The sequence below is a fragment of the Cariama cristata genome, unplaced genomic scaffold (assembly GCF_000690535.1).
Source record: "Cariama cristata isolate BGI_N322 unplaced genomic scaffold, ASM69053v1 scaffold10511, whole genome shotgun sequence".
Classification (NCBI taxonomy): domain Eukaryota; kingdom Metazoa; phylum Chordata; class Aves; order Cariamiformes; family Cariamidae; genus Cariama; species Cariama cristata.
Genome location: NW_009600995.1, coordinates 960 through 21,862, shown reverse-complemented (window position 1 = coordinate 21,862; position 20,903 = coordinate 960). Strand labels below are relative to the sequence as shown.

The window sequence follows — 20,903 nt, the reverse complement described above, 5'->3', positions numbered from 1 at the left end:
CCTGGGCTAATGACCCCCAAATTTCAAGCCGGATCCTCTGTCCCTGGGTTGGGCCAGGGTCCAGTCACCCTCCTGAGCCATGGTGGTCTCCCCAAAAAACAGCTAGGGACAGTGATGTTCACTGGGACATCTGCCTGAATCCCTTGAGCCCTCACCTGAGTTTCCCTAAAAGTTTTCTGTACCAGGGGTTTCTGTTGGGGAACCCATTCCTCGTGAGGAAGGGAGCACTTCTTGCTAGAGGAGAGGCTCCTTTTCCTTTACCCCTGTTCCTCCTGTTGGAGGGAGTGCTGCCTTGAAAATAACAAGCCATCAAAGTCAAAGGAAGTACGCAAGAAGTGAAGAGTCAAGCCCTTGGCTCTGCAATGGTGTCTTACCTTCATCGCTTGCTCTTGCTTGTTTATACCTCCAGCCTGGCACATCGCATGCAGGATTTATGTAAAAACAGTCTCAGAAAGGAAACAAGGAGTGTTTTACACCAGCAGGTAACCAGAAAAATGCAAAATGCTTCCTGCTTTCAAGCCTGAAACACACTGCCTTTCACATGCAAGTTTGGATGCTGGTCTTTGCTGGGGAGCGTTTGGATGCAGGGTTTTATGTCTCGTTTTTGAGGCTGGTTTCAGGCATAAGCAGTGCAAACAGCACAAGATCTGTCAGGCCTGATGAAGCCCATCCTTACCCCACTGTCCCATCACATTACTGCGGCACAGCTTCTCCAAGGCAGCTGCCCTGACCCAGGCTCTTACCCCACAGCCATCCACAGCACCATACTCCACCCCTACCACCCCGCATCACTTGAATATACTCAGGTGTATCCAGATAAATAAAGAATGGCATGTGACTTAAGTGATTCCAATACCCCCATAGAAGTATGTGTTATAACCATGCAAACCCCTGTGCCCGACACATTTACCATTTTTTAGTACACCTGGTGCAGATGCGCCAAGCAATCTCCTAGTGTAATTTTTGGTCAGGACAAAAGTAGGTGGCAGACTTGAGTGGCACCATCTTCCCACATCCTCTGTGCGTTACATGCCAGCAGGATGCCCTGTATCTTGGGGGAGCAGATGGATGGGAGATCCCAGGACGTGAAACGAGGTGTGGCAGTTCCCTGAAGCCTCTCACCCTGCCTGCAGGCATGTCCTCTCTCACACCGATGGGTGAGGGTCACACTCAGCTCCTTTTCCCATGCCCAGTTGGATTTTGAAGGATGGACAGCTGAAACAATGCATGAGCCAAGTGGCAGCAGTCATAAAACACCAGAAAGAACAATTTTCCATGATCTGATTTCCCAACAGAATCACACGTTGCTAATAGTCAAACAGAAGTGAAATATCTGAGAGTTTGCCCTTTCGGTACAGAATTCCAGTCCAGATAAAATAGCTGTAGCAGCCTTTGAAATGCTAAAGAGTAGTAAGCTTACAGTAGTATCTGATAGGCCTGCCCAGCACAGGCTAAATGAGAACTGGCTGCAGTTGCAGAAATTAGCTTTGAACTAGAGCAATGAAAATTCCTCTGCAGTTAAATGACGCAAACACCTGACTATTTTTGCTGCTTTTATTATCAATGACAGCAAATATCTAGATATCACACCCTCAATAAAGTTTTACTGCATTAAAGTTTCGTTTATCGTTGAGCTTTCAGGTACATTTCCAAGCCCTATTGCTTTTCGAAAGAGTAAGAGATAACACTTAAAAGCCTTTTCATGTGCCTCTGTAGCAGGCTGCTGTTACACGTATTTTAAGGATCCTCTGCACTAAGCTGATGGAACCAGGCAATTTACCTCAATGAAAAACCATGACGGATGGGCTGTTACTCTTGATATAGAGAAATCTTTTTATTAGACTCCACATAACCCCAAGTTTCAGTCTGCCATACAAAGAAGGGGAGGAGGAGGTACCCAAGCCAAAGCAACCGGCTGAACAAGGTAAAAGTCTACACTGAGCTTCATGATTTTTTGCCATTTCTTCTACCTGTATCCCACCCATTTTTCAGTGTCTCACTCCATGCAAACTCCCCGGAGTACACTGAGCTTCATGATTTTTTGCCATTTGTTCTACCTGTATCCCACCCATTTTTCAATGTCTCACTCCAATGCAAACTCCCTGGAATGTTCTGCTGGCAGCAGAACCTTTTCCTGCTGCTGAAAAATCAGGGAAAAGAGGAAAAGGAAAGGACTTAGCAGAGGGATTAGAAGCAGGGAGCACCTCCTTCACCCAAGAAATGGTGGGGGGACACAGGGCTCAAAGAAAAAGAAGGGGGCAGCAGGCAGGGGGGGCCCTACATTAACGAAAGGGAAGGGAGCTGGTCCCCCTTGTAGGGCTTTTCTAGCTGGAGGAAGGATGGGACCTCTCCTCCTCTTGTGCTAAGGGTAACCACCATGCCTTGCTTTGCTCCTCACGGGTGAGTACTGTCAGAGGAAAAGTCAAGAAAATAAGACCAAATCTCTACCATCCTTTGAATAAGGTGTCATGAATAGCTAAATCCAGCTAGCCCTGCTCAGATGGAGTAAAGGTCACCTTGTGCATGTTGAGATGCACGCAGCCAGTGGAGGGTGGCTAAGGCCACCAGAACCTGGCCTCCTACAGACACCTGCCAACCACAGGCGCTGTGCAGCCAGGTGACAGCAACAAAGGGGACAGGAGTCAACGGGAAGAAAGAAACAGTGAAAACCCAGGAAAACAACAGAGAGAAAATGGTACCTTTTCTCACCGGGCTACTTCTGAACTACTGCTCATTGCAGGCAGTTCAGAGAAAGCAGGGTCTATCTTCTTTTGCTAGAGAAGCCATAAGAGAAAGATCAGGACTGTTTAGTTCACAGTTTTCAACAGCATAACTGGTGAGTGGGACCTCATTTTGATCACCGAGAGCACTGGAGCAATCCCTCTGCATGCGCGTCCTGGTAATCTCTACAGCCACATACAGTGTTCTCTACCACTGGTACCCAAACTTGTCATTTAAGCTGAAAGACTTTTTTTTTAGCTGTGTGACATTAACAGACCCATATGCACAAAGCTGCCACCACAGAGAGCAGCTTGTCCAGCATTTTCAAAGGAGATCCAGCTGCATTCATTACCTGGTTCCCACCGAAAGCAAATACAGAAAATTGGTGCCAGCCTTACAGCAATAAACATTTTAGGTTCATTAAGATTTAATATTTCTGATCGGAACCTCTGAGTGAAAGCTGGGTGCTGATGCAACCAGTCTGTGCACACTTCCGTCCAAACTCTGCACAAGTTTTGACATAAAATAGTCTCTGGAGTTGTAAAAAAAAACATGCTTACAGCACTGGGCAGCAACATAAGAAAGCCTTGGTACTGAGAAACAATAACGTTTAATAGGAAAAGTTAATCTGCATATATACAAATCAAAACACAAAATATAACATGGAATTAAATGATGCTTTAAATGAACTTAACCTATAAATATATATACATATTTGTGCAGATATATATTTTATATATATACTATATATAATGAAATATTAATGCTAGTCAATAGATAATGCACACTCAGTAAAGTACAGTAAAAAGTGGATTCTTTTACAGACAGATTTATTGAGTGTATGTAAGAAAAAAAAAAACCAACTAAACTTTAAGATCATTCAGTCAAAACATAAAGAGTGCAAGAGAAAACAAAATGCTAACACTTTCCACAGGAGCTGAGAATGTAAAATCAATGTAGTTGTGCAAGGTGGAGAACAATAGTGTTTGTTTGAAGATATTGTTTCTTGTCATTGTATTGTGAAGGAAGGCTGCATAAAAGGTCAGACAAGTACCATTGTCTCACACAACTCACGTCAGCAGAGATCTGACCGGAATGCTTCCAGATAGGAAATATTGGGGGGTTGAAGAGAGAAAAAAGACTGTATCCGACATAGTAAAGAGAAATAGGTAATGTTCTCATGAAGAACAGTTTTGATCTGCCCAAAGCCATGCAGGGTGCTTTTAGCTGAAATGGAGTGAGCACAAATACAGGCAAAGCTCTGGGTGGTGACATTTTTCAGCATCGCACATATTGCCTGGACCATCTTCCAAAAGAACTGAAAACCAGCAGGGTTAAAATCCTGGTATCTTATCTACACTCACTCTGTTGCCAACGTACTTGCCTCCTGAAAGAAGTCTAATGGTTATTCGAGCCCATTAGTTCTTTTAAAAGTCCTCTTCTCCCTACCCTCTGCTTCATTTTTCCCCTATTTCAGAGAGTTGTCCATAATCTCTTTCAAGCAGGGATCTTCCGTTAGAGAAACTTCAGAGAATCCGGGGTTATGGACTTCGTTGTCTCTTCTGCTGAAGTGACTGCATTGGTGAGAGGCTGTGAAACTCTTTGGTCTGACCCTTTGTCGCGGTGGTTGTCCATCTTTCCACCACTCTAGTTGCTTAGTATCTGCGCTGCATCCTAAAGCCCTCAGGCTCCCGTGATATTTCGTACTACAGAGAATTTGGACAAGAAAAGAAAAGAAAGAAAGAGTAGCTCTAGGTCAGAAAGCTCCTTTCTCAGAATAGTTCAGTGTGTAGCACACTGCACATGATAGCCCTCTCTCCGTGACACACCAGCCCCCAAGGAAAACCAAACAGGAAGATTTTTGTCAGTGAAAAGTTGACGTCTTTGGAAAGTTAGAAATGCCCAAATCCATGTGAATCTGATCAATCAACTAACTAAACAGATGGTTTTCTTCTCTTAATTGGCAGCTTTTTAAAAGCGGGGTTTTTTATTAAACATCAGGTTTCTGTGTTGCTTCTATCACGGTTTAGGCCTCAATTCTGCAAAACATGTAAATGTATTACAATTAAACAGATTTTCTTCACTAAACAGGCGTAGTTTCTTGCACCACAGAGGTCATTTAAATGAGATTTGAATGGACAATGTGCTTCCTATTTCCTTGATGCTTGCAGAACCCAGCAATCAATCATATCACAATGTAGCACTTCTCAAGCCTCCGCTCCCTCCGCAGCTCCCTTGCAGAGTTCAAGGATAAAACAGGCCGTTTTTTCACAACACACCATCCAGCTAGTGATACGTCTCTGCTGAACAGGCTCTCCTGGGCTATATGAATGCAGAAGCTGTGCTAGCTTTTTCATGGCACTTTACACATGACCCCTTTGCAATGCTGCAGCAACTCTTGCTGCGAACTAGGCAGTGCCAGAGCGGGTGGGAGGACATCGACCCTCTGGGCAGCTGTGCCAGCTTAAGCTGACCGTGAATCTTGCATGAGGCTGCAACTGGGAAGTGCCACTGCAGCACCTATTGACACTACAAGTGGATTAAAAGAAGCACAGGTTGTAAGAGCCTGTGATGCTTGCGTGTGTGCCTGTGCTGGAGGATGTGTTTGGTCAATGTAGACAAATGTCCTATGACACAGCAGAACACTGGGCAGCCAAACTGTTGCTTTGACCCTTGCTTTTCACATATCCCTCCTGTGACTTAAGGATGACTACTGGGGCTTTAGAAAGGTCTTCATGAGTGCTGATCTCTGTCAAGCAAAATTTTTGCAGCTGCAACTACAGTTGTTTGGATGCCTTTATAACACTTTGCCCTTCTAGATCAAGGGAGGACAGACACAGTGGAGTTTAGGTTCCAGCTATGTCTGTAGCCCACAACGCTACAGTTCAGGAACACAATTCCCGTAGGCCTGTGTGAAACACTTACCAAATCATCATAATCTCTCTCCGGAAAATGACCTCTATTTGCAGAATGCATCTCGTATGGATTGTTTGGCTGATATCCTGGGTTTGCATGGCCAGAAGTGGTCTGGACTCTGGGGAATATCATCGTCTGTCTATCATCAGAGGTATTTGGGTTGGAATAGCCTGACTTTATCAGGTGCTTCTTCTCTGGATCTTGTTTGTGTTTGGCTCTTCAGAGGAAATGAAAGAACAAAGGAGATTTTAAAAGACCTTTTAGTGTGCCTCACTTATTGAGTAAGTTCAACTTATTGAGCTGTCCACTCTCAGCTTATTTTGAATGTTCAGTCCTGTTCTGAAACACGCAACAGATTTTTCTAGCATACCTATTGCAAAACCCTTGTTATCAACGATAGAGTACAAAGTTTGGCATCTTTTATCACAGATGGGGCTAAGCTGCTAGGAGAGTCAGAAGCAGATTTTGGCCTCTTTCAACTAGTTCCTAGAGTAAAGGAGTTTCCTGAACCACCACTAGCTCTAACTAACTATTCAGAGGAAGAAACGAGGCATCATTAGGCCCAGTTAAGAAAATTGCCCTCGTGCCTGCAGCCAAAGCTGGACACTCAAATGATGCATTTGAATTGTCTGTGATCACAAGTCCATACGTCGCGCACACACTTGGCACCAGCTTGTGCACCTACTGGCAAGCTATGCCTGCTCTGGGAGGTCTTGTAGGCATCTTTACCTGGGCAGCACTGAGAGCAAAGACAGAGGAGCTGCTTGAGAGTTTCTGTATTTATTGTGTGGAGACAAGTGAGGAGGTGCAACTGCAATTGGGAATTTGCCAGCACACCAGGAATAGCAAGCTTTAAAGACATGCTTGGCTGGAAATGCCACCTATATTGAGCTGAAAAGGGTATGCCAGGCCTTGAACTGAAGTGCTAGCAGGGAAAACTGCAGAGGGTCTGAGTTTAGGTCTTCTGATGTCAGCATCCCTCTTCAGTCTCATCCAGATGCCATATCAGTACCGGCTAGGGCAGGATTAGGATTAATGGGTCAGGTGTCAATGACTTGACTGAAGCTTTCATAGTTGAACTCATAGCAAGAGAATAAATACTGGGAAGAGCACATAAGCAAAACCAAATTTTAATGGCTACATGACTTAATTGAACTTGTCTGCACAGCTAGGTGTGCAACCACATTGGCAGCCCTGCCCCTCTCTAAATTTCTGCTTAGTTTTCTACAAACATGCAGCAATGCAGCTTCTATTCAACTGTAAGAAATACTCTTACCTTACTGAAACAATAGAGACTGCTATCACTAAACTCAGGATGATGGCTCCAAACACTGTACCCACTATTATAAGGATGAGTTCCCTGTCTGGAAAACAAAACAAAACAAGAAACATCAATTGAAAACTCATGGTAAATATTGAAAACTAAGTCCTGGTCCTGTCCCTGTTCTCTTACAAAGAAAGAAAGAAAGAAAAGAAAATATGAAAGAAGATGTTATTCATTCTCAGGCTCCTGGTACTGTCTCAGTACAACTGTCTGTGGACACATAAAGATGTAAATTAAGGAACTGATCTGCATTAAAGACCATCACTTCTGGATGGCTATGTTGATCCTAGATCAAGTTCCTAATCCCATGCACTGAATGGCTTCACACATAGCTATAGCTGAGGGATAGGAACAACTGGGAGGGTGTAGGGGTAGCTTAAGCTAGTACTGCTGCTAAAATATGTATTCAGGTGTCAAATAGGCTCTTCCCATGCCCTAAGCACAGAAGGCACAGTGATTTGAGGTGTCTATCATGTGGCATTATGAACACCACATAAATATCCCATATCTGAATAAATGTTTGGCAAGGAAAATTCATTTTCACTGATCTTGCTTAAAGAACTAGCATGACTAGGGGAGGAAGACAAGGATTCTGCATATCTTCCTTCAACTGTGAATGGAATTGCTACTAAAACTTAGTCTTAGCTCTGCATAGCCATGGTAAGGAAAAAAAAAAAAAAACCAACTCTGTCCTGCGGGACATAATTTCAAGATAAGGGTGTGAAGAGTAAGACAGTCTCTTGGGCTACCCAACCTTACTGGTGGTACCTACTTGAAGATCCCAGTCTGGATTTATGAGTTTACCATTTAATACACTGAATGCCTGTACTGGAGACGATACACAACATGAAGCCACCAACTGTGCCATAATCAGTAGAACAATCTAGCACATTTAATTATAGGAGCATACATCGAGACAACAGAGAATATGATTTCTTGAAAGAACGTTATGCCAAACACATGTGTAAAGTATCCTTGGTTATTCATCAAATTTTTTATATCGGTATCTACCAAATGCCATATGGAGAAGATGAGGCTATTAATGGAGATTATCATTAGCAGGTCGCAAATTGGTGTTCAAATTCACAATGTGTTGATTTTTGTGCCAATTTAGCATTTTCATTTGCTTTATAAAAAAGGCCTTAAAATTCCTAAAACTTCCTCTAGAAGAATATGTTCCATGTGATTAAAAATATCCTTCCTGCCAAACATTTACACCTGGCAAGATTCACTGTGCTGCACTACAACTACCATTAGCCAATCTCCAAAACTTCAGGCAAAACCAGAAGAAAACCCTTGAAGATCTCATAGCTGCAGACACAGGTATGTTAAACATGTATAAGTTTAAGAATGCAGCAGTGTGCGACTCCAAAGGGCCACATGAAGATATAACTTTTGCTCAAATAGAGCCAAAGGAGTGCTGAGAAGTGAAGAACCATAACTGTTTGGTTTTCAACCTGCCTGTAACTCTATTAGATGTTCGGAGTTTAGGCACATGCAGACACTAGAAGACATGAAGAATGTCCTCTCCTAATCTATATGATGCTGGAAAGTGGAAAAAGTGCAGTAAAGAGCTGCAAAACTGACTCAGAAAAGGAAAAAAGTTTTGGAAGGCCTGTCTGGTTAGCCTGTCCAGATGATTACAATTATGGGATAACACAGTCAGGGCCATAATCTCTTCACCAGTATAGAGTACTAGATACTATGCAGTGCTTGCAAGGTAAAGCACAAACAAGAACCAGTGGTTGGATATTAACGCAGAAACATTTCAAATGAGAGTAATCCATGGACATTTTAGTAGAGGGAGTGATTAATTACAGGAGAAACTAATCCATTAGTGGTGCTGAGTTCAGCATTGCATGTCTTTAGACGAGGACTAAATGCTTTTCTGTCAATTAACCTGTGTTTGACTAAAAACTACTGGGCTTAATGCAGAGGTCATTAGAGGAAATACTACTGTCTGTCTGAACATGAGCTTCAAGAAGGATTTTTCCTTCCAGGCAATAGTGGAATTTCACTAATTGTTTTTCTAACATTTTCCTTCTATTAATACAAGATGGTGGCACCCCTAAAGGCTACTACGTTTTATTTTTGCTATCTCATAAAGATTAAAAATTACCAGGTATTTTTCCATGCTATAATTAAAAATAAGAAATTCTTGTACTTACCATTGTTGCAGTTCTCCCCAGAGTAGCCCACTGGACAGCTACATGAGAGAAAAAAGAAAAAAGAAGAAAGAAAGAGAAGAAAGTTGATGTCATTAAGCAGATGATCTTGAAGGTCCCTTCCAACCCAAACCATTCTATGATTCTATAATCACGGAACAATAGTATATTTCCAGCTTTTATCAGCAATTTCTCCACAAGGTCTGTTCATTACAGGTCTCCTGTTTAATGCTATCTTAATGTTGAATTCTTTAGTCACTTATTGTTAGAGTAAAACAATTTGGGATTTTCAGAATGATTGGTGAGCTGCGCACTCAAAGTTTCAGGTTCTCAGCCTGAATAATGTTAAAAGGGACTAATTTTGCTAAAGAACTAAGCCCTACACCTCTGAGCCACTTGGAATTGCTACTCACTGTCTTTATCAAAAGCCTCAATATAAGGTCTATAAGGACTGGCAGCTCTTTATCTTCTTCCCATACTAGTTTCTTATATTTAAAATATATCAGCTTTACAGTCAGAAGTGTTCTGTGTGTAGCACCAATAACTACAAAAAGAGCTGAGTTAATGGATATGGGGAGTAAGGTCCCTCTGCTTATCCACGGGAGCAGAGCACAACCAGTCACTTACTGAGCTTCACCAGCAAACAACGCTGCTCTCTTCTGATCCTGCGCTGACAGAAATACCCGCAGAGAGAAAACTAAGACAAAATAATATAGGTCTGAAAGTTATCAGGAAACAGAGTCGTCACTGATATCAGTGGGATCTTTCCAAGGATTTGAGGCAAGTCTTGCTCTAATGCCTGTTGCTTACTAAACGCTTCAGCATACCAGTTCCCATGGCTCAATTACTCTGAAGGAATAGTTTACTTTTGTATGGGCAACTCACAAAATAAGTGTGAAGTAGTTTATCCTCCTCACCGACTCACAGATGACCTTGCATCTCCTCTGAGGTGTTATGAGTGCACACCAACAGCTAAAGCCAAGCAGTTAAAATGCCATAACTTGTAACACCATGGGAATTTGTCCACCTGCCAACCACCTTAGGCACCTCTCTGAGCACATGCTCTCTGATTCAACCTGTTCTTCTAGATTGAGGGTGACCCTGTGTTAAGTGTTCTTCTCTGTTATCTCTGCCTAGAACACAGGAACGCAAGAAATATCTGAGCACTCACGGCACACATTTTTCATTCTTCTTTTCAAAGTTAGGCTTGCATTTGCATATTGGAGCCCCATTTTCTTTTGCACAGTACTCGTTTTCTTCTGCAGAACAGTCTTTACTGCAATCTGTATTTTCAGAGGGAAAAAATACAGTGTGAACTGAAGACAGCCCCAAAAAAATCAACATTGGAGAAAATCCTCCCCTTCTTTTTTATCGCACTGTAAACACACACAACTTTGTTGTGCTTCAAAGCACCAGAATGGCTTTTTTGGGGCTATACCTATGTAGAACAAAAACTGAAATACAAAAGCACAAAATTAGAAGTAAACGGTCTTTGTTTAAAACCATCCAGCTTCAGCAGAATGAAAATCTGGCTAGGCTGCATCTTACATAGGCAAGCAATGACCTGCAGTTTGACCTCATAGCACATGATTTGTATTGCAACTGATCTAAACCTGGATCAGATTTAGACAGGTTAGGGGCCACAAAGGCCTAAACAGGATCACATCTCACTGGCCTTTACTGTAGCCAGCTTTCATGATTTTATCTGGACTGTTTGTAATGTTTGTTGTTTTTCTTAAAAATCTCATATCTTAGGCTTTTTTTCTGTAGTATGAAAATTTTAGTTTTCATAGGAAGAAAATAAGGTACATCTTAGGCTGTGGAGGATAGCTAAAAATATAAACAGAGTAATTAAAAGATTCAAAACCAACAGGCAAATAAAACCCCAACAACTAACCGTTCCTAAAAATCACATAAATCATTCTTCCCACAAAAACCTGTCTAAACACAGCTAATGCAATCCTAGAACTACCAACAAGGGACAGAGCTTTGACAGATCATTGTAGTGCATCATGAGACTTCCAGTTCTGTCAGCGTTCCCATAGCTGCCTTCAGGTAGCATGTGGAATTTATTCCTAAAATATGTCCTAGCAAAGAAGGCTGTGAATATAGGATTCAATTTATTCCATCCTTTACCTGTTTAGGTTTCAGTTCTTACCAAGAGTTTAACAATGCATTTAAAGAGTTTCATACTCACTGGTTCCAGTGATAATTTTCTCAGGCTTTAGTAGTTTATTCTACTGGAATAGAATTATGGATGTGTTTAAAGTGAACTGTGAGAATGTGTTTCTGTGGCTTTCTTAATAAGACACACATTCCTTGATTTTTTAGAGGTCAGCACATTTGCAGAGCGACCTTTTCAAAAAGGGACTGAGACAGGGAATAACCAGGTCAGCCTTTCAGGGATAGATAAAGTAGTAAGGGTCTTACCTGAACAAGAACGATCATCCCATTCTGTCTTTGAGAAATCACTTTTGCATATGCATTTTGGAAACATACTTTCTTGGCAGTCTGTGGTTTGAGCATCACAATTAAAAGCAGCACAATAGGTTGTAGCTTTAAAAAAGAAACAGTAGGAAGAAAACCTATCATTTCACAGAAAGCAGTGCACTTGCTCAGTAAATCATAAACTAATTATTTAGCAATTTTGAAAAAAACCTTGTAAGTCCTTTTCTTGGGTCATCAATACTGCAGACGTTTGGACCAGCCCTTTCTTTTCCCTTGCTCTTTACCAGTTAAGGTCTCATTTCCATCACATCTTCTGACCCTCTGTTTCTCAACCTCCTACAACTGCCTCCAAACCTTCCTGCCCCCCAGCCCACAAAGAGGGAAATTCTACCCATAAGCTCTTATTCTAAATACTGACATTCTGACTCACCTTAAAAAAATTACAGAAAAAATCCAGCACTATTCTCTTAGTTTTTTCTACAACTGAACTGTGAGGCCTAAATTCCATAGAGTTCTACACAGATATAATTTTTTGTGGGCATGCAGCTCATTTCATGAGCAATATTTGTATGCTGTTTGCCCAGCATGTTGCTCTTTAGATCCATATCCCAGTGGTGGGAATGGTTTACAAACCTCAGTGGGTGGCATGCAGTGGAAGGATGTGATTGCACTGGTGCTTTGTGAGCTCTCAGGTTTTTTCTATTCCCCCCTCATGTTTAGGACCAGCATACAGGAAATGTCATGATTGAGATGGGTACAGTCACCTTCAGAGACCAAACTCAGGCTATGAGCCATGAAATGGGCTCCTTTAATTATTAGCTTCGCCTTTTGCAAAAACTGTTTTCAAAATAGGAGCATATTGAAAAAAAAAAAATCCATATTTTATTTAGGAATTAATTCTTCAAGTATTATACTTTCAGTATCGCAACACTTTACTGGTTTAGATGAATGAATCACTCGGCTCAGTAGCTAATCAGTGAGGCCTCATTTCAATTACCATGTTTAATTATGGAAGAAGTCATCTAAAGAGAATTTCATCCTATTTTGTCAGTAAAATACTGGTTTATTCTCAGGAGCACAGCATATGTCTGTATATATTTTGTCCTAATTTTTCCAGCCACTTAACACTCAGTCGGTTAAAATCAACATGCCATTGCTTACTTGAGCATAAGTATTTTCCTTCTCTTCTTTACACAGGAAGTAGAAAGTCTTAATAGGACAAAAAAAGCCCAGCACTGAATGGTTAAGTCTTCAAAATTACCTGAGACTGAACATTCAGATCCTCAAAATCAAGAAGACTTATGCTCTGATGGACTTTGCTGCACATGGAAATGTTCTAACCAACCTTGAAGATAGGAACCCCTGTTTCTACTGATTATTTACTTCCACAGTAAGAAATTACATACCTCTGTACTCAAAGACATAGGACGAACTGTTTGTTGCATTATCTATTGCAGCAATAACTGTCTCATTGTCTACAGTTGAGTTCTCCGTAAACAAGTTTGTCACTGTTACCCTCACTGAAGAAGAAGATCTGTCTTCTTGTAGAAGTCTGAAAAGTACAGATAGCATCATTTTAAAGTCTCATATTATCCATATGGATAGCAATCTAGATGCAAAGACAAGTGAAGATTTCTGTCAAACTTCCCTCTCTCCCCAGGTTCTTTCATCTCACAATGTAGGTAGTTGCTAAGACACCTGAAAATGGGTTCAAGTCTTGCTTAGGAATACATTAATGGCCATCTTTCCAGTAGGTCCAGATGTAAATATGTAGTTGGTAAGCAAAGGCTGTTGGATTTAATGCTAACAACATCACTCCTTTGTGTGCTGTTGGCACGCAACTGGTATTTTTTTACTGGGCTAACCTCAGGCTGGCTGCAGTGTGGAGGACTTCATCTGTTAAACCCTAACTTTTACATGCTCGCATCAGTCTGTAGTGTCATCCAGGCATGACGTGGAGAACCCATCCTGAAGCATGGTGAGGATAATTCAGAGTATGACCACAATGAATTCAGAACAGTCTGTTTGCAATGTAGAGGTATCTATCCTAACCCCATGCTAGCTGGGTTGGATTTAGCTGGACTGCAATCTCCCTGGGGTGAGGTGAAGAGCATCAGTGACTGCCCTGTTCTTCAGCTGAACTTCGTGCTGCTGGGATATGCACACAAATACCTTTAAATGGTAGATTGCTGTGGTACCTTAAGATGTTACTGTGCCCCATGTGTTTGTCACAACCACTCTGCTGGAAGTTACTGCCTTCACAACTCTGCTAGAACAGTTTGCTTAACTGCTTGATCCATGAGGTTCGCTGAAAGGGTTTACACCACTGTGTGTGCTAGCATGCCAGGTTTTGTTTGATGTGGGTTAGGAAGCCCTCACAGAGAAGCTGGCAAAGCTCTGGGAACAGTAAGCTGTAACAGTGGGGATGGGAAGAGAGGGACATCTTGCAGTGTCCACCTAGATCAGCAAAGGACCTATGGCCACAGCCCATTCAATAACATCTTTGCTCAGCCTGTCATTAGGAGAGACCAGCGAATGCACAATGAGATGCAGTGGTCTTCTGTAATGAGGGTGTTTCTTAAATTAAACTGGGACTCCAAGTTGGACTTGTTCATAGGAACCTCAGAGTTAACTGTTACAATTTCAGAGACATGTCAGGTATCACAGGGATTGCTAGCTGTAGCACAGTGCTATATCCTACATGGTGTTAAAAGTGGGACATCCTCTGTGGAGGTGTCTCAGCCAGCTCACTTCACAGACATATTGGAAATCCATGGGGTAAAAATGGGGCCAGCATCCCAGAAACTTTAAAAATACAAAAAGAAAGTCCTCCTTTAACAGGAGGCATACTGATCTGAACCCATTCCATATCCTTTCTTGGACTGAATACTCCATGGGAAACAGATTAAAATGGGATGTGTGGGAAGCGTGTACCGTGCAAAAACCACACTGGCAAACTTACTCAATTGCCACGATGACAGTCTGTTTAAAGCCTTCTAAGTCTCTGAAGGCATCCTCAAACTATAAAAGATAAATGAATTGGAATTAAAGGCAAGCAGAAACATAGACCAAAATCACATGAACCACTGAGGATTCAGCTGTAATGTTTTAACCCAGAACATGCTACTATAGGCATAAATAAAGCAAGCTGATCTGTCACATCCACTGTACAGAGTATTGCAGAAGAGGAGCAGTGGGGTGGTGCTGTAGAACAGGGAATGTGGGAGAGCAGTGGAGGGATGGAGACACACGAGTTGAATGAATGCCAAGCACTGCATTAGGGTTGACTGGCTGGATAGCTACAGATATTCCCTTGCAGATTCATGGCTTAGAAAGGTGTCTCCACAGTACCAACCTACGTACAAGTAGAGGGAAAAGGGAGAAGTAGGCATCCTTGCAGATGGCATGTATCCCTAAGATGCAGTGAAGTGGGATCCTCAACAGCTGATCTTGTGGGGAGAAGCAGAGCACTGATAAAGCACTGGGGGATGGATGGCGTCAGTAGAAAAGTCACTGCTCTCCCTCATCCCATGTGAAGCAGGAAACAACTGGTGGAGGCAGCTGCCTCCAGCTGCCACACAAGCAGGAGGCACCATGAGAAAAGGATAAGACGTCTAAAAGTCAGCTGAAATGAAAGATAAACTTCCCTTCTTTGTAATAAAATAAAAATTATTTTCTATGCTATTTTCACTTTTGCATACTATTACATATCTATTCTAGTGCTGCATATCATGGCTTCTGCAGCCATGTCATGAAAAAATGTTGGACAAAAAAATTGAGGAAAGTATTTTTCAACATTCTGGAGGGACAATTTTTGGTTACTTTCTGATAAAACATTCATAGGAAGCAATATAATAACATGAAGAATTTGATAACCATTTTTGAGGAGTTCTGATAACATTTGGTAAATTATTTTTTTTTAATCAGCTGTCTGGTAGAGCTGCATCTCTCTTCTTCCTTACTTCCAGAAAGCAACATAAGCAAATCCACTTGTTTCAAAACGGCAGTATAAATTAAACTGTTCATATTATTTCTTCAGGAAACCCATTACCAGATTTTATCTATAATGGCAGAATGCTCACAATGTGTAATATCCAGTTCACTAATCGCATTAAAATACTAATACTGGTATGCTTATGGAAAAGGCTTATTATTTAGGTATTTAGAGACAGCTGGACAGCCATTCTGAACAGTTTGTGCCGTGTGTACATGATAGCTTTCTTTAAAAAAAAAAATTGTTCATTTTTTCTTATACCACTGAGTACTACTGAGCCCTCACTCAGTGAACAGTGGAGATCAGAAACTAAATGGATTGGCAAACTTCACTCAGCCCTGCGGTTTCTGGAGAGGGAATGGTGAAAGGTACAGAGCAACTTATGTGAGAACTTCCCAGAATAGAGTGGCACTAAAAATGCAGGTATTAGTTATTTCAGGTACATTCCTTCACTTCAGCTGGAGCCATGCATGTACCCATCTGAGAGCAAAATTCAAGTGTATTATGAACAAGTCTAAACTAGTGTGAAGCATTCATTGAAAGAAGTAGATTTCTCAAGTGAAACTATTCTAGGCTGCACATTAAAGGCAGCGCGTATCCCCTCTGTCTTCATCACATTCAGTATAGCATTAAATATACAGAAAAAAAAAACCCAAACATCATCACTCACAAATTGGTTTAGTTTTTGGAACAGATCTTGATACTCCATGGAAGTTACAGCTGGAACACTATTAAAGTAAAATCCTTTCAGTGTAACGACCCCTGGGTATATTTGCCCTGGAATGAGAACAGAGAATATTAATTAATTAGAAAGCATTCAAGAAGCATTCAAGTCAAGAAAGCATTCAAGAAAACATTCAAGAAAGCATTCAAGGTTTCACCTTAGAGTTCTGCAGCCTTCAGAGATAGGGAAATACAATGCAAAAATAATCAGTGCTATTTTTCATATACTGGAGGAATCGGTAGGGGACAAGATTTTGCCCACTCAAATCAGGCACAATGAGGGCTGTACTCTGGCTACTTGGGAAGCAGGCAGGATCCTGGGCTCAACCAAACTGGCCAGACTTTGAAACTGAATAATGTTAAACTGTAAGCATGGCCTGAAGCTAACAAAAGACTCCATCTGAGATGTTAACAGCATTTAGTGAGAAAATACCTATATTAAGGATTCCAAATTTGCAGCCAGTAAGCAGCTAACATGGTTCACCATATCTGAGAAAGCAATTCAGTGTCTACCTGCTTCTTTAGGTTCACAAGTAAATTTGAGAATCCTGCTTGCTGGCATTTAAATAAGAAGCTCCATTTGCTCACACGCTTGGCCTTCAGTAGCATCTCAGAAATGCATTTCAACAGGACTGTGATGCGTGTTTAGTAACAGGGAAAATCAAGCCGGCTGTTCAGAGGTCTTCATAGGTTTGGGCCTTTTTAAATCCTGGTCATTAATATTAATGTCAGGTTTACACTTGCATTTTTTCCTGCTTTTCACTCAATTTAATCTCCAGCACCCCTGACAGAGAACTCACCTTCTTTTCCTAGCATATTAACCTCTTTGGCTGTTACTGTTTTGTGAGATAGCAATCTAGGTCATTGTAGCAGTGGCTGTCTGCAAAGCAAGGCATTATTCAGCAGCCACTTTCCCAGACTGATTATGTTTTCAGTTATAACATGAGAACAAGGGATATGGGAAGAAAAAATCACCTAAACAGTTATCTGTGAAGTAATTAAAAATATAAATTGCCCTTCTGCAACTCACCTCTGTAACAATCGTCATTGCTAAAGTAGAATCCATATTGGCACTGGCAGGTAAAAGTAGTATTTAAAGCAACACATTCAGCCAATTTTTTTCCACAAGGGTCTGGGTTGCAGAAGTCCCCTAATACAAAGATGAAATATAGACGTCAGGATTTCTACGAAATTGCAATAGCCAGTTTGTATATACAGTAGTTCTTATATTAAATAGTTCACATATACTTATATTAAAGGAAACTACCAGGTGTATTTTATAGAGGTGCAATTAAAGACTGCTTGGCTATGTCTTGCTTGCTTAACATCTGTATAGTAACTGTTTTCCCACACAATCCAGCGGGGTATCACAAGTGAGGCCAGAGAGTAAGGCTGAGATTTGTTATCTGTCATACTGAGCATTGACAATTTAACTCCACTTAATACAACTAAAACCAAAACAAACAAACAAAAATATATCAAGGATTGCCAAAAATCAGTGACTAAGTTAGAAAAAGGCCGACTACAATCGTCTGTGCATCTTCAATACTGCACTGGTATGTACTTGCCTTACTATAATACACTGTCATGGTAGAATCTTTTACTGCAGACACATCAATAAAATGAAGGCTCCCAAGTTAATCATCATAATATACATACCATAATATGACTAACTATATTAACTGGCCACTATACCGTACTCCTACAGCAGGAAAATTTCGCGGAATTGTGCTGACTGCTGCCTTCTACTTACCCGCTGTAGTTGTTACTGAAGATGATACTGTGTTCGTTCCTGGAAAAGCGAAAATAATATGTCAGCCTTGTTAGCGCTTTGGTTACACTTCCATCGAAGGCAGCATGGTATGATGCCTCAAAACCTTTCCCAAACCTGCTTCTACCTTGTCCTGTACTCTAGCCAGTGCCTTGCCCTTATTTCCTGCAACTTGTTGCTCAGTGTGATTTACCCTGCATGCCTGCCTGTGATACCTCCTCTCTGGCAACCTCCCTCTCCACTTGATTTTCCCTCTCCCTGCAAATTTTCTCTGTTTGAAAGCTCTGCAGGCTCCACATGCCTCTCCCCCAATGCCAAGCTAGTCTTTGCTACCCCAAGACCAGGGCAAGGTTCTTGTTTCCACCCTCACAGCATCTGCAGTGTATCCAGAGCATCCTGTGTCTTATGCCCCTGTCCTTAGCCAACCCAGGTCCTCTTCACCTCCAACATGTTTAAACACTTGGAAGACTAGTAGCACTACAAGAAAACTTCCAGCTAATCTTTCCTTGAAAGCCACCTTGTGAGAGGCTAGCCTGGAAACATGCACAGCAATAAGAAAGAGAAAACTCTTGGAAAGATGTGATAGAAAATCTACCAGAAGAAAGAAATTTAGGGAGCCGGAGGGCATTAGAATAACCTCAAATATATTTTAAATTTAATTTTTTTATAGGGTATGTTTTTTGCCAAAAATGGTCACAGTTATACTTTCTCTAAGTAATTCTATATTCTGTAAGGATTTTAGATTATGTATTTCATATCTATACATAATTTATTAGTTTATAAGTAATTAAAAGTTATATTTCAATATGCATAATATATAGGACGCTAATTACAGTTCTTTTCCAAGTCACCAAATACTGCTTTTCACCCTGCCTGGTTTCTTGCACTTAACTCCATAGGTATGTTCTCATAGATGAGGCAGAGATTTTTTTATGCAATGGGGAAAAATAGAGTAACTCTTTTTCATCCCCCAAAAAGTGGAAAGGAAAATATTTAATGAAGATTCATTGGCTAGAGGGTTCATCTCCAGATATTGTATTTCCAGAGCTCCTATTGAAGCCAAATTCTTTTTCTGGAGGAAGGTATCCCAAGCAGAAAGCAACAACGCTTGTGAAATCAACCCCAATGCTTTCCCCTTGCAGCAAATGTCAGCAGGGAAGAGTGGAGGGGAGACACAGCATTGACTGGGGGCTCTTTGCCCTGGAATGTCCCACTGGGATGGTGGCTTGGTGGGGCATGGATAATTCCAGGCAGAAACCGCTCCATGGGCCCGCAGCAACTGCCCCTAGCACTCAGCCATATGCTGGTGTGTGCCCCGGTTCCTTCCCTGATCGTGCTCCAAGCAGCCACAGAAACAAATCCCTGCAGGGCCTGGTCATGGTCTTGCCCTGGGCACCTTATCTGCACGGATCCTCTTGCACCTGGGACTGGTGCGGGAGGCAGAGGCACCAAGCAAGAAAAGAGCAGCCGCTTCAATCTTCCCCAACGCTTTCTCCTTGCAGCAAAGGCCAGCAGAGAAAGAGGGAAGAGTGGAGAGGATTCACAGCCTTGATCTGGGCAACTGTGTCTCCCCTGCACGGGAACTTGGTGAAACTCAGGCAGGGGAACGCATCCCTGCCTGTGGGTACTGTAGAGCTCTCTGGGACTGAATGACTCCAATCTGTCCTCAGAAGGGGCTGACTGAAGGCTTTTGCTCCTTACCTGTACTTGGGGTTGTTGTCGCAGGTGTGGCATTAGTTGGTTCAGAGTTGTTTCCTACTGAAGGGAAAAAGAGATGTGGCAGGACTGCTTAGTGTTGTGTGTGGGAACAGTCTTGGGGAACTCTGCGTGTGTAGGACAACCTCTGAGCAGGTAAGTGGGGGACCTGCATGGGGTTGAGCGGCCAAAGCCCTCGGCAGCCTTGCCCTGCCTTTGAGCTCTCCCTGGCCATGATGCCTGTGTAGGCTGACATGTCCATGGCCCCTTCCCTGTAAGATCCCAAGGGCTTAAGCACATGCCCCACACCCGCCGTGTATTGGCCCCAGCTGGACACTGCCAGCTCAGCCACGGGTACATGCATGTGTCCCTGTAGGAAGCTCCTCTGCCTGCCCAAGGCAGCACCCCATGGCCAGCACTGGCTGCCAGAGCATCTTGAGGGCACCCTTCAGCCTCAGAATGTGCTACACGTGATGGCCTGCTCAGCAACACTTGTTTTGGTAAAACTATGAAACAGCAGCTGTTCTGCATGGCAAGGATATGTGAAACAGATGTGGGTCTTGGGGCCTGGTCAAAGAGGCAAAAGCACCGAGTAGGACGGGATGGAGTTGCCAAAATCATCACCAAGACTTTCCCCTTGCAGCAAAGACCAGGAGGGTCAGAGAAGGAAGGCAAGAGAAGAGATGCAGACTTGATCTGGACTCTGTGACTCCAGCAGCAGAGGAGTTCTGGGAAACCCAGGCAGGGAACTCGTCCGTGTCGGTGGGAGCTGCAGAGCTCACAAGACTGAGTCACTGCAACGTGTCCTCAGAAGGGTGTAACTGAGGGGTTTTGCTCCTTACCTGTAGTTGGGCTTGTCACCATAGGTGAGGTGCCAGTTATTGTATCATTATTTCCTGTTGAAGAGAAAATAAGAGAGATGATGGTTTTGCTTAGTGTTGTGTGTGGGAAACGTCTTGGGGAACTTGTGCTCCAGCGAGCCTCATTATCAAATCCCTGCAGGGTGCGATCAAGGGCTTGCCCTGGACACCTCGTCTGCAGGGATTCTCCTACACCTGGGACTGGTGGGGGATGCTAATGCATGAATCGGGAAAGAGCAACCTCTGCAAATCTTCCGTAACACTTTCTCCTTGCAACAAAGGCCAG

General features: G+C 42.3%; 1 protein-coding gene across 1 annotated transcript in view; it reads right to left on the bottom strand.

Annotated features, from left to right (window-relative positions):
- Window positions 1–4,376: 4,376 nt before the first annotated feature.
- The window catches only part of MUC13 (mucin 13, cell surface associated), a gene marked incomplete at its 5' end in the record, with an annotated part of 17,258 nt that continues 731 nt past the window's right edge, over window positions 4,377–20,903 (bottom strand). The window contains 12 exons of the mRNA XM_009710261.1: window positions 4,377–4,427; window positions 5,647–5,854; window positions 6,914–7,001; window positions 9,130–9,167; window positions 10,298–10,409; window positions 11,557–11,682; window positions 12,981–13,126; window positions 14,537–14,595; window positions 16,239–16,345; window positions 17,322–17,441; window positions 18,045–18,083; window positions 20,600–20,653. Of these exons, the coding sequence (XP_009708563.1) occupies window positions 4,377–4,427; window positions 5,647–5,854; window positions 6,914–7,001; window positions 9,130–9,167; window positions 10,298–10,409; window positions 11,557–11,682; window positions 12,981–13,126; window positions 14,537–14,595; window positions 16,239–16,345; window positions 17,322–17,441; window positions 18,045–18,083; window positions 20,600–20,653 (1,148 nt within the window). The remainder of the gene's footprint in view (window positions 4,428–5,646; window positions 5,855–6,913; window positions 7,002–9,129; window positions 9,168–10,297; window positions 10,410–11,556; window positions 11,683–12,980; window positions 13,127–14,536; window positions 14,596–16,238; window positions 16,346–17,321; window positions 17,442–18,044; window positions 18,084–20,599; window positions 20,654–20,903) is intronic.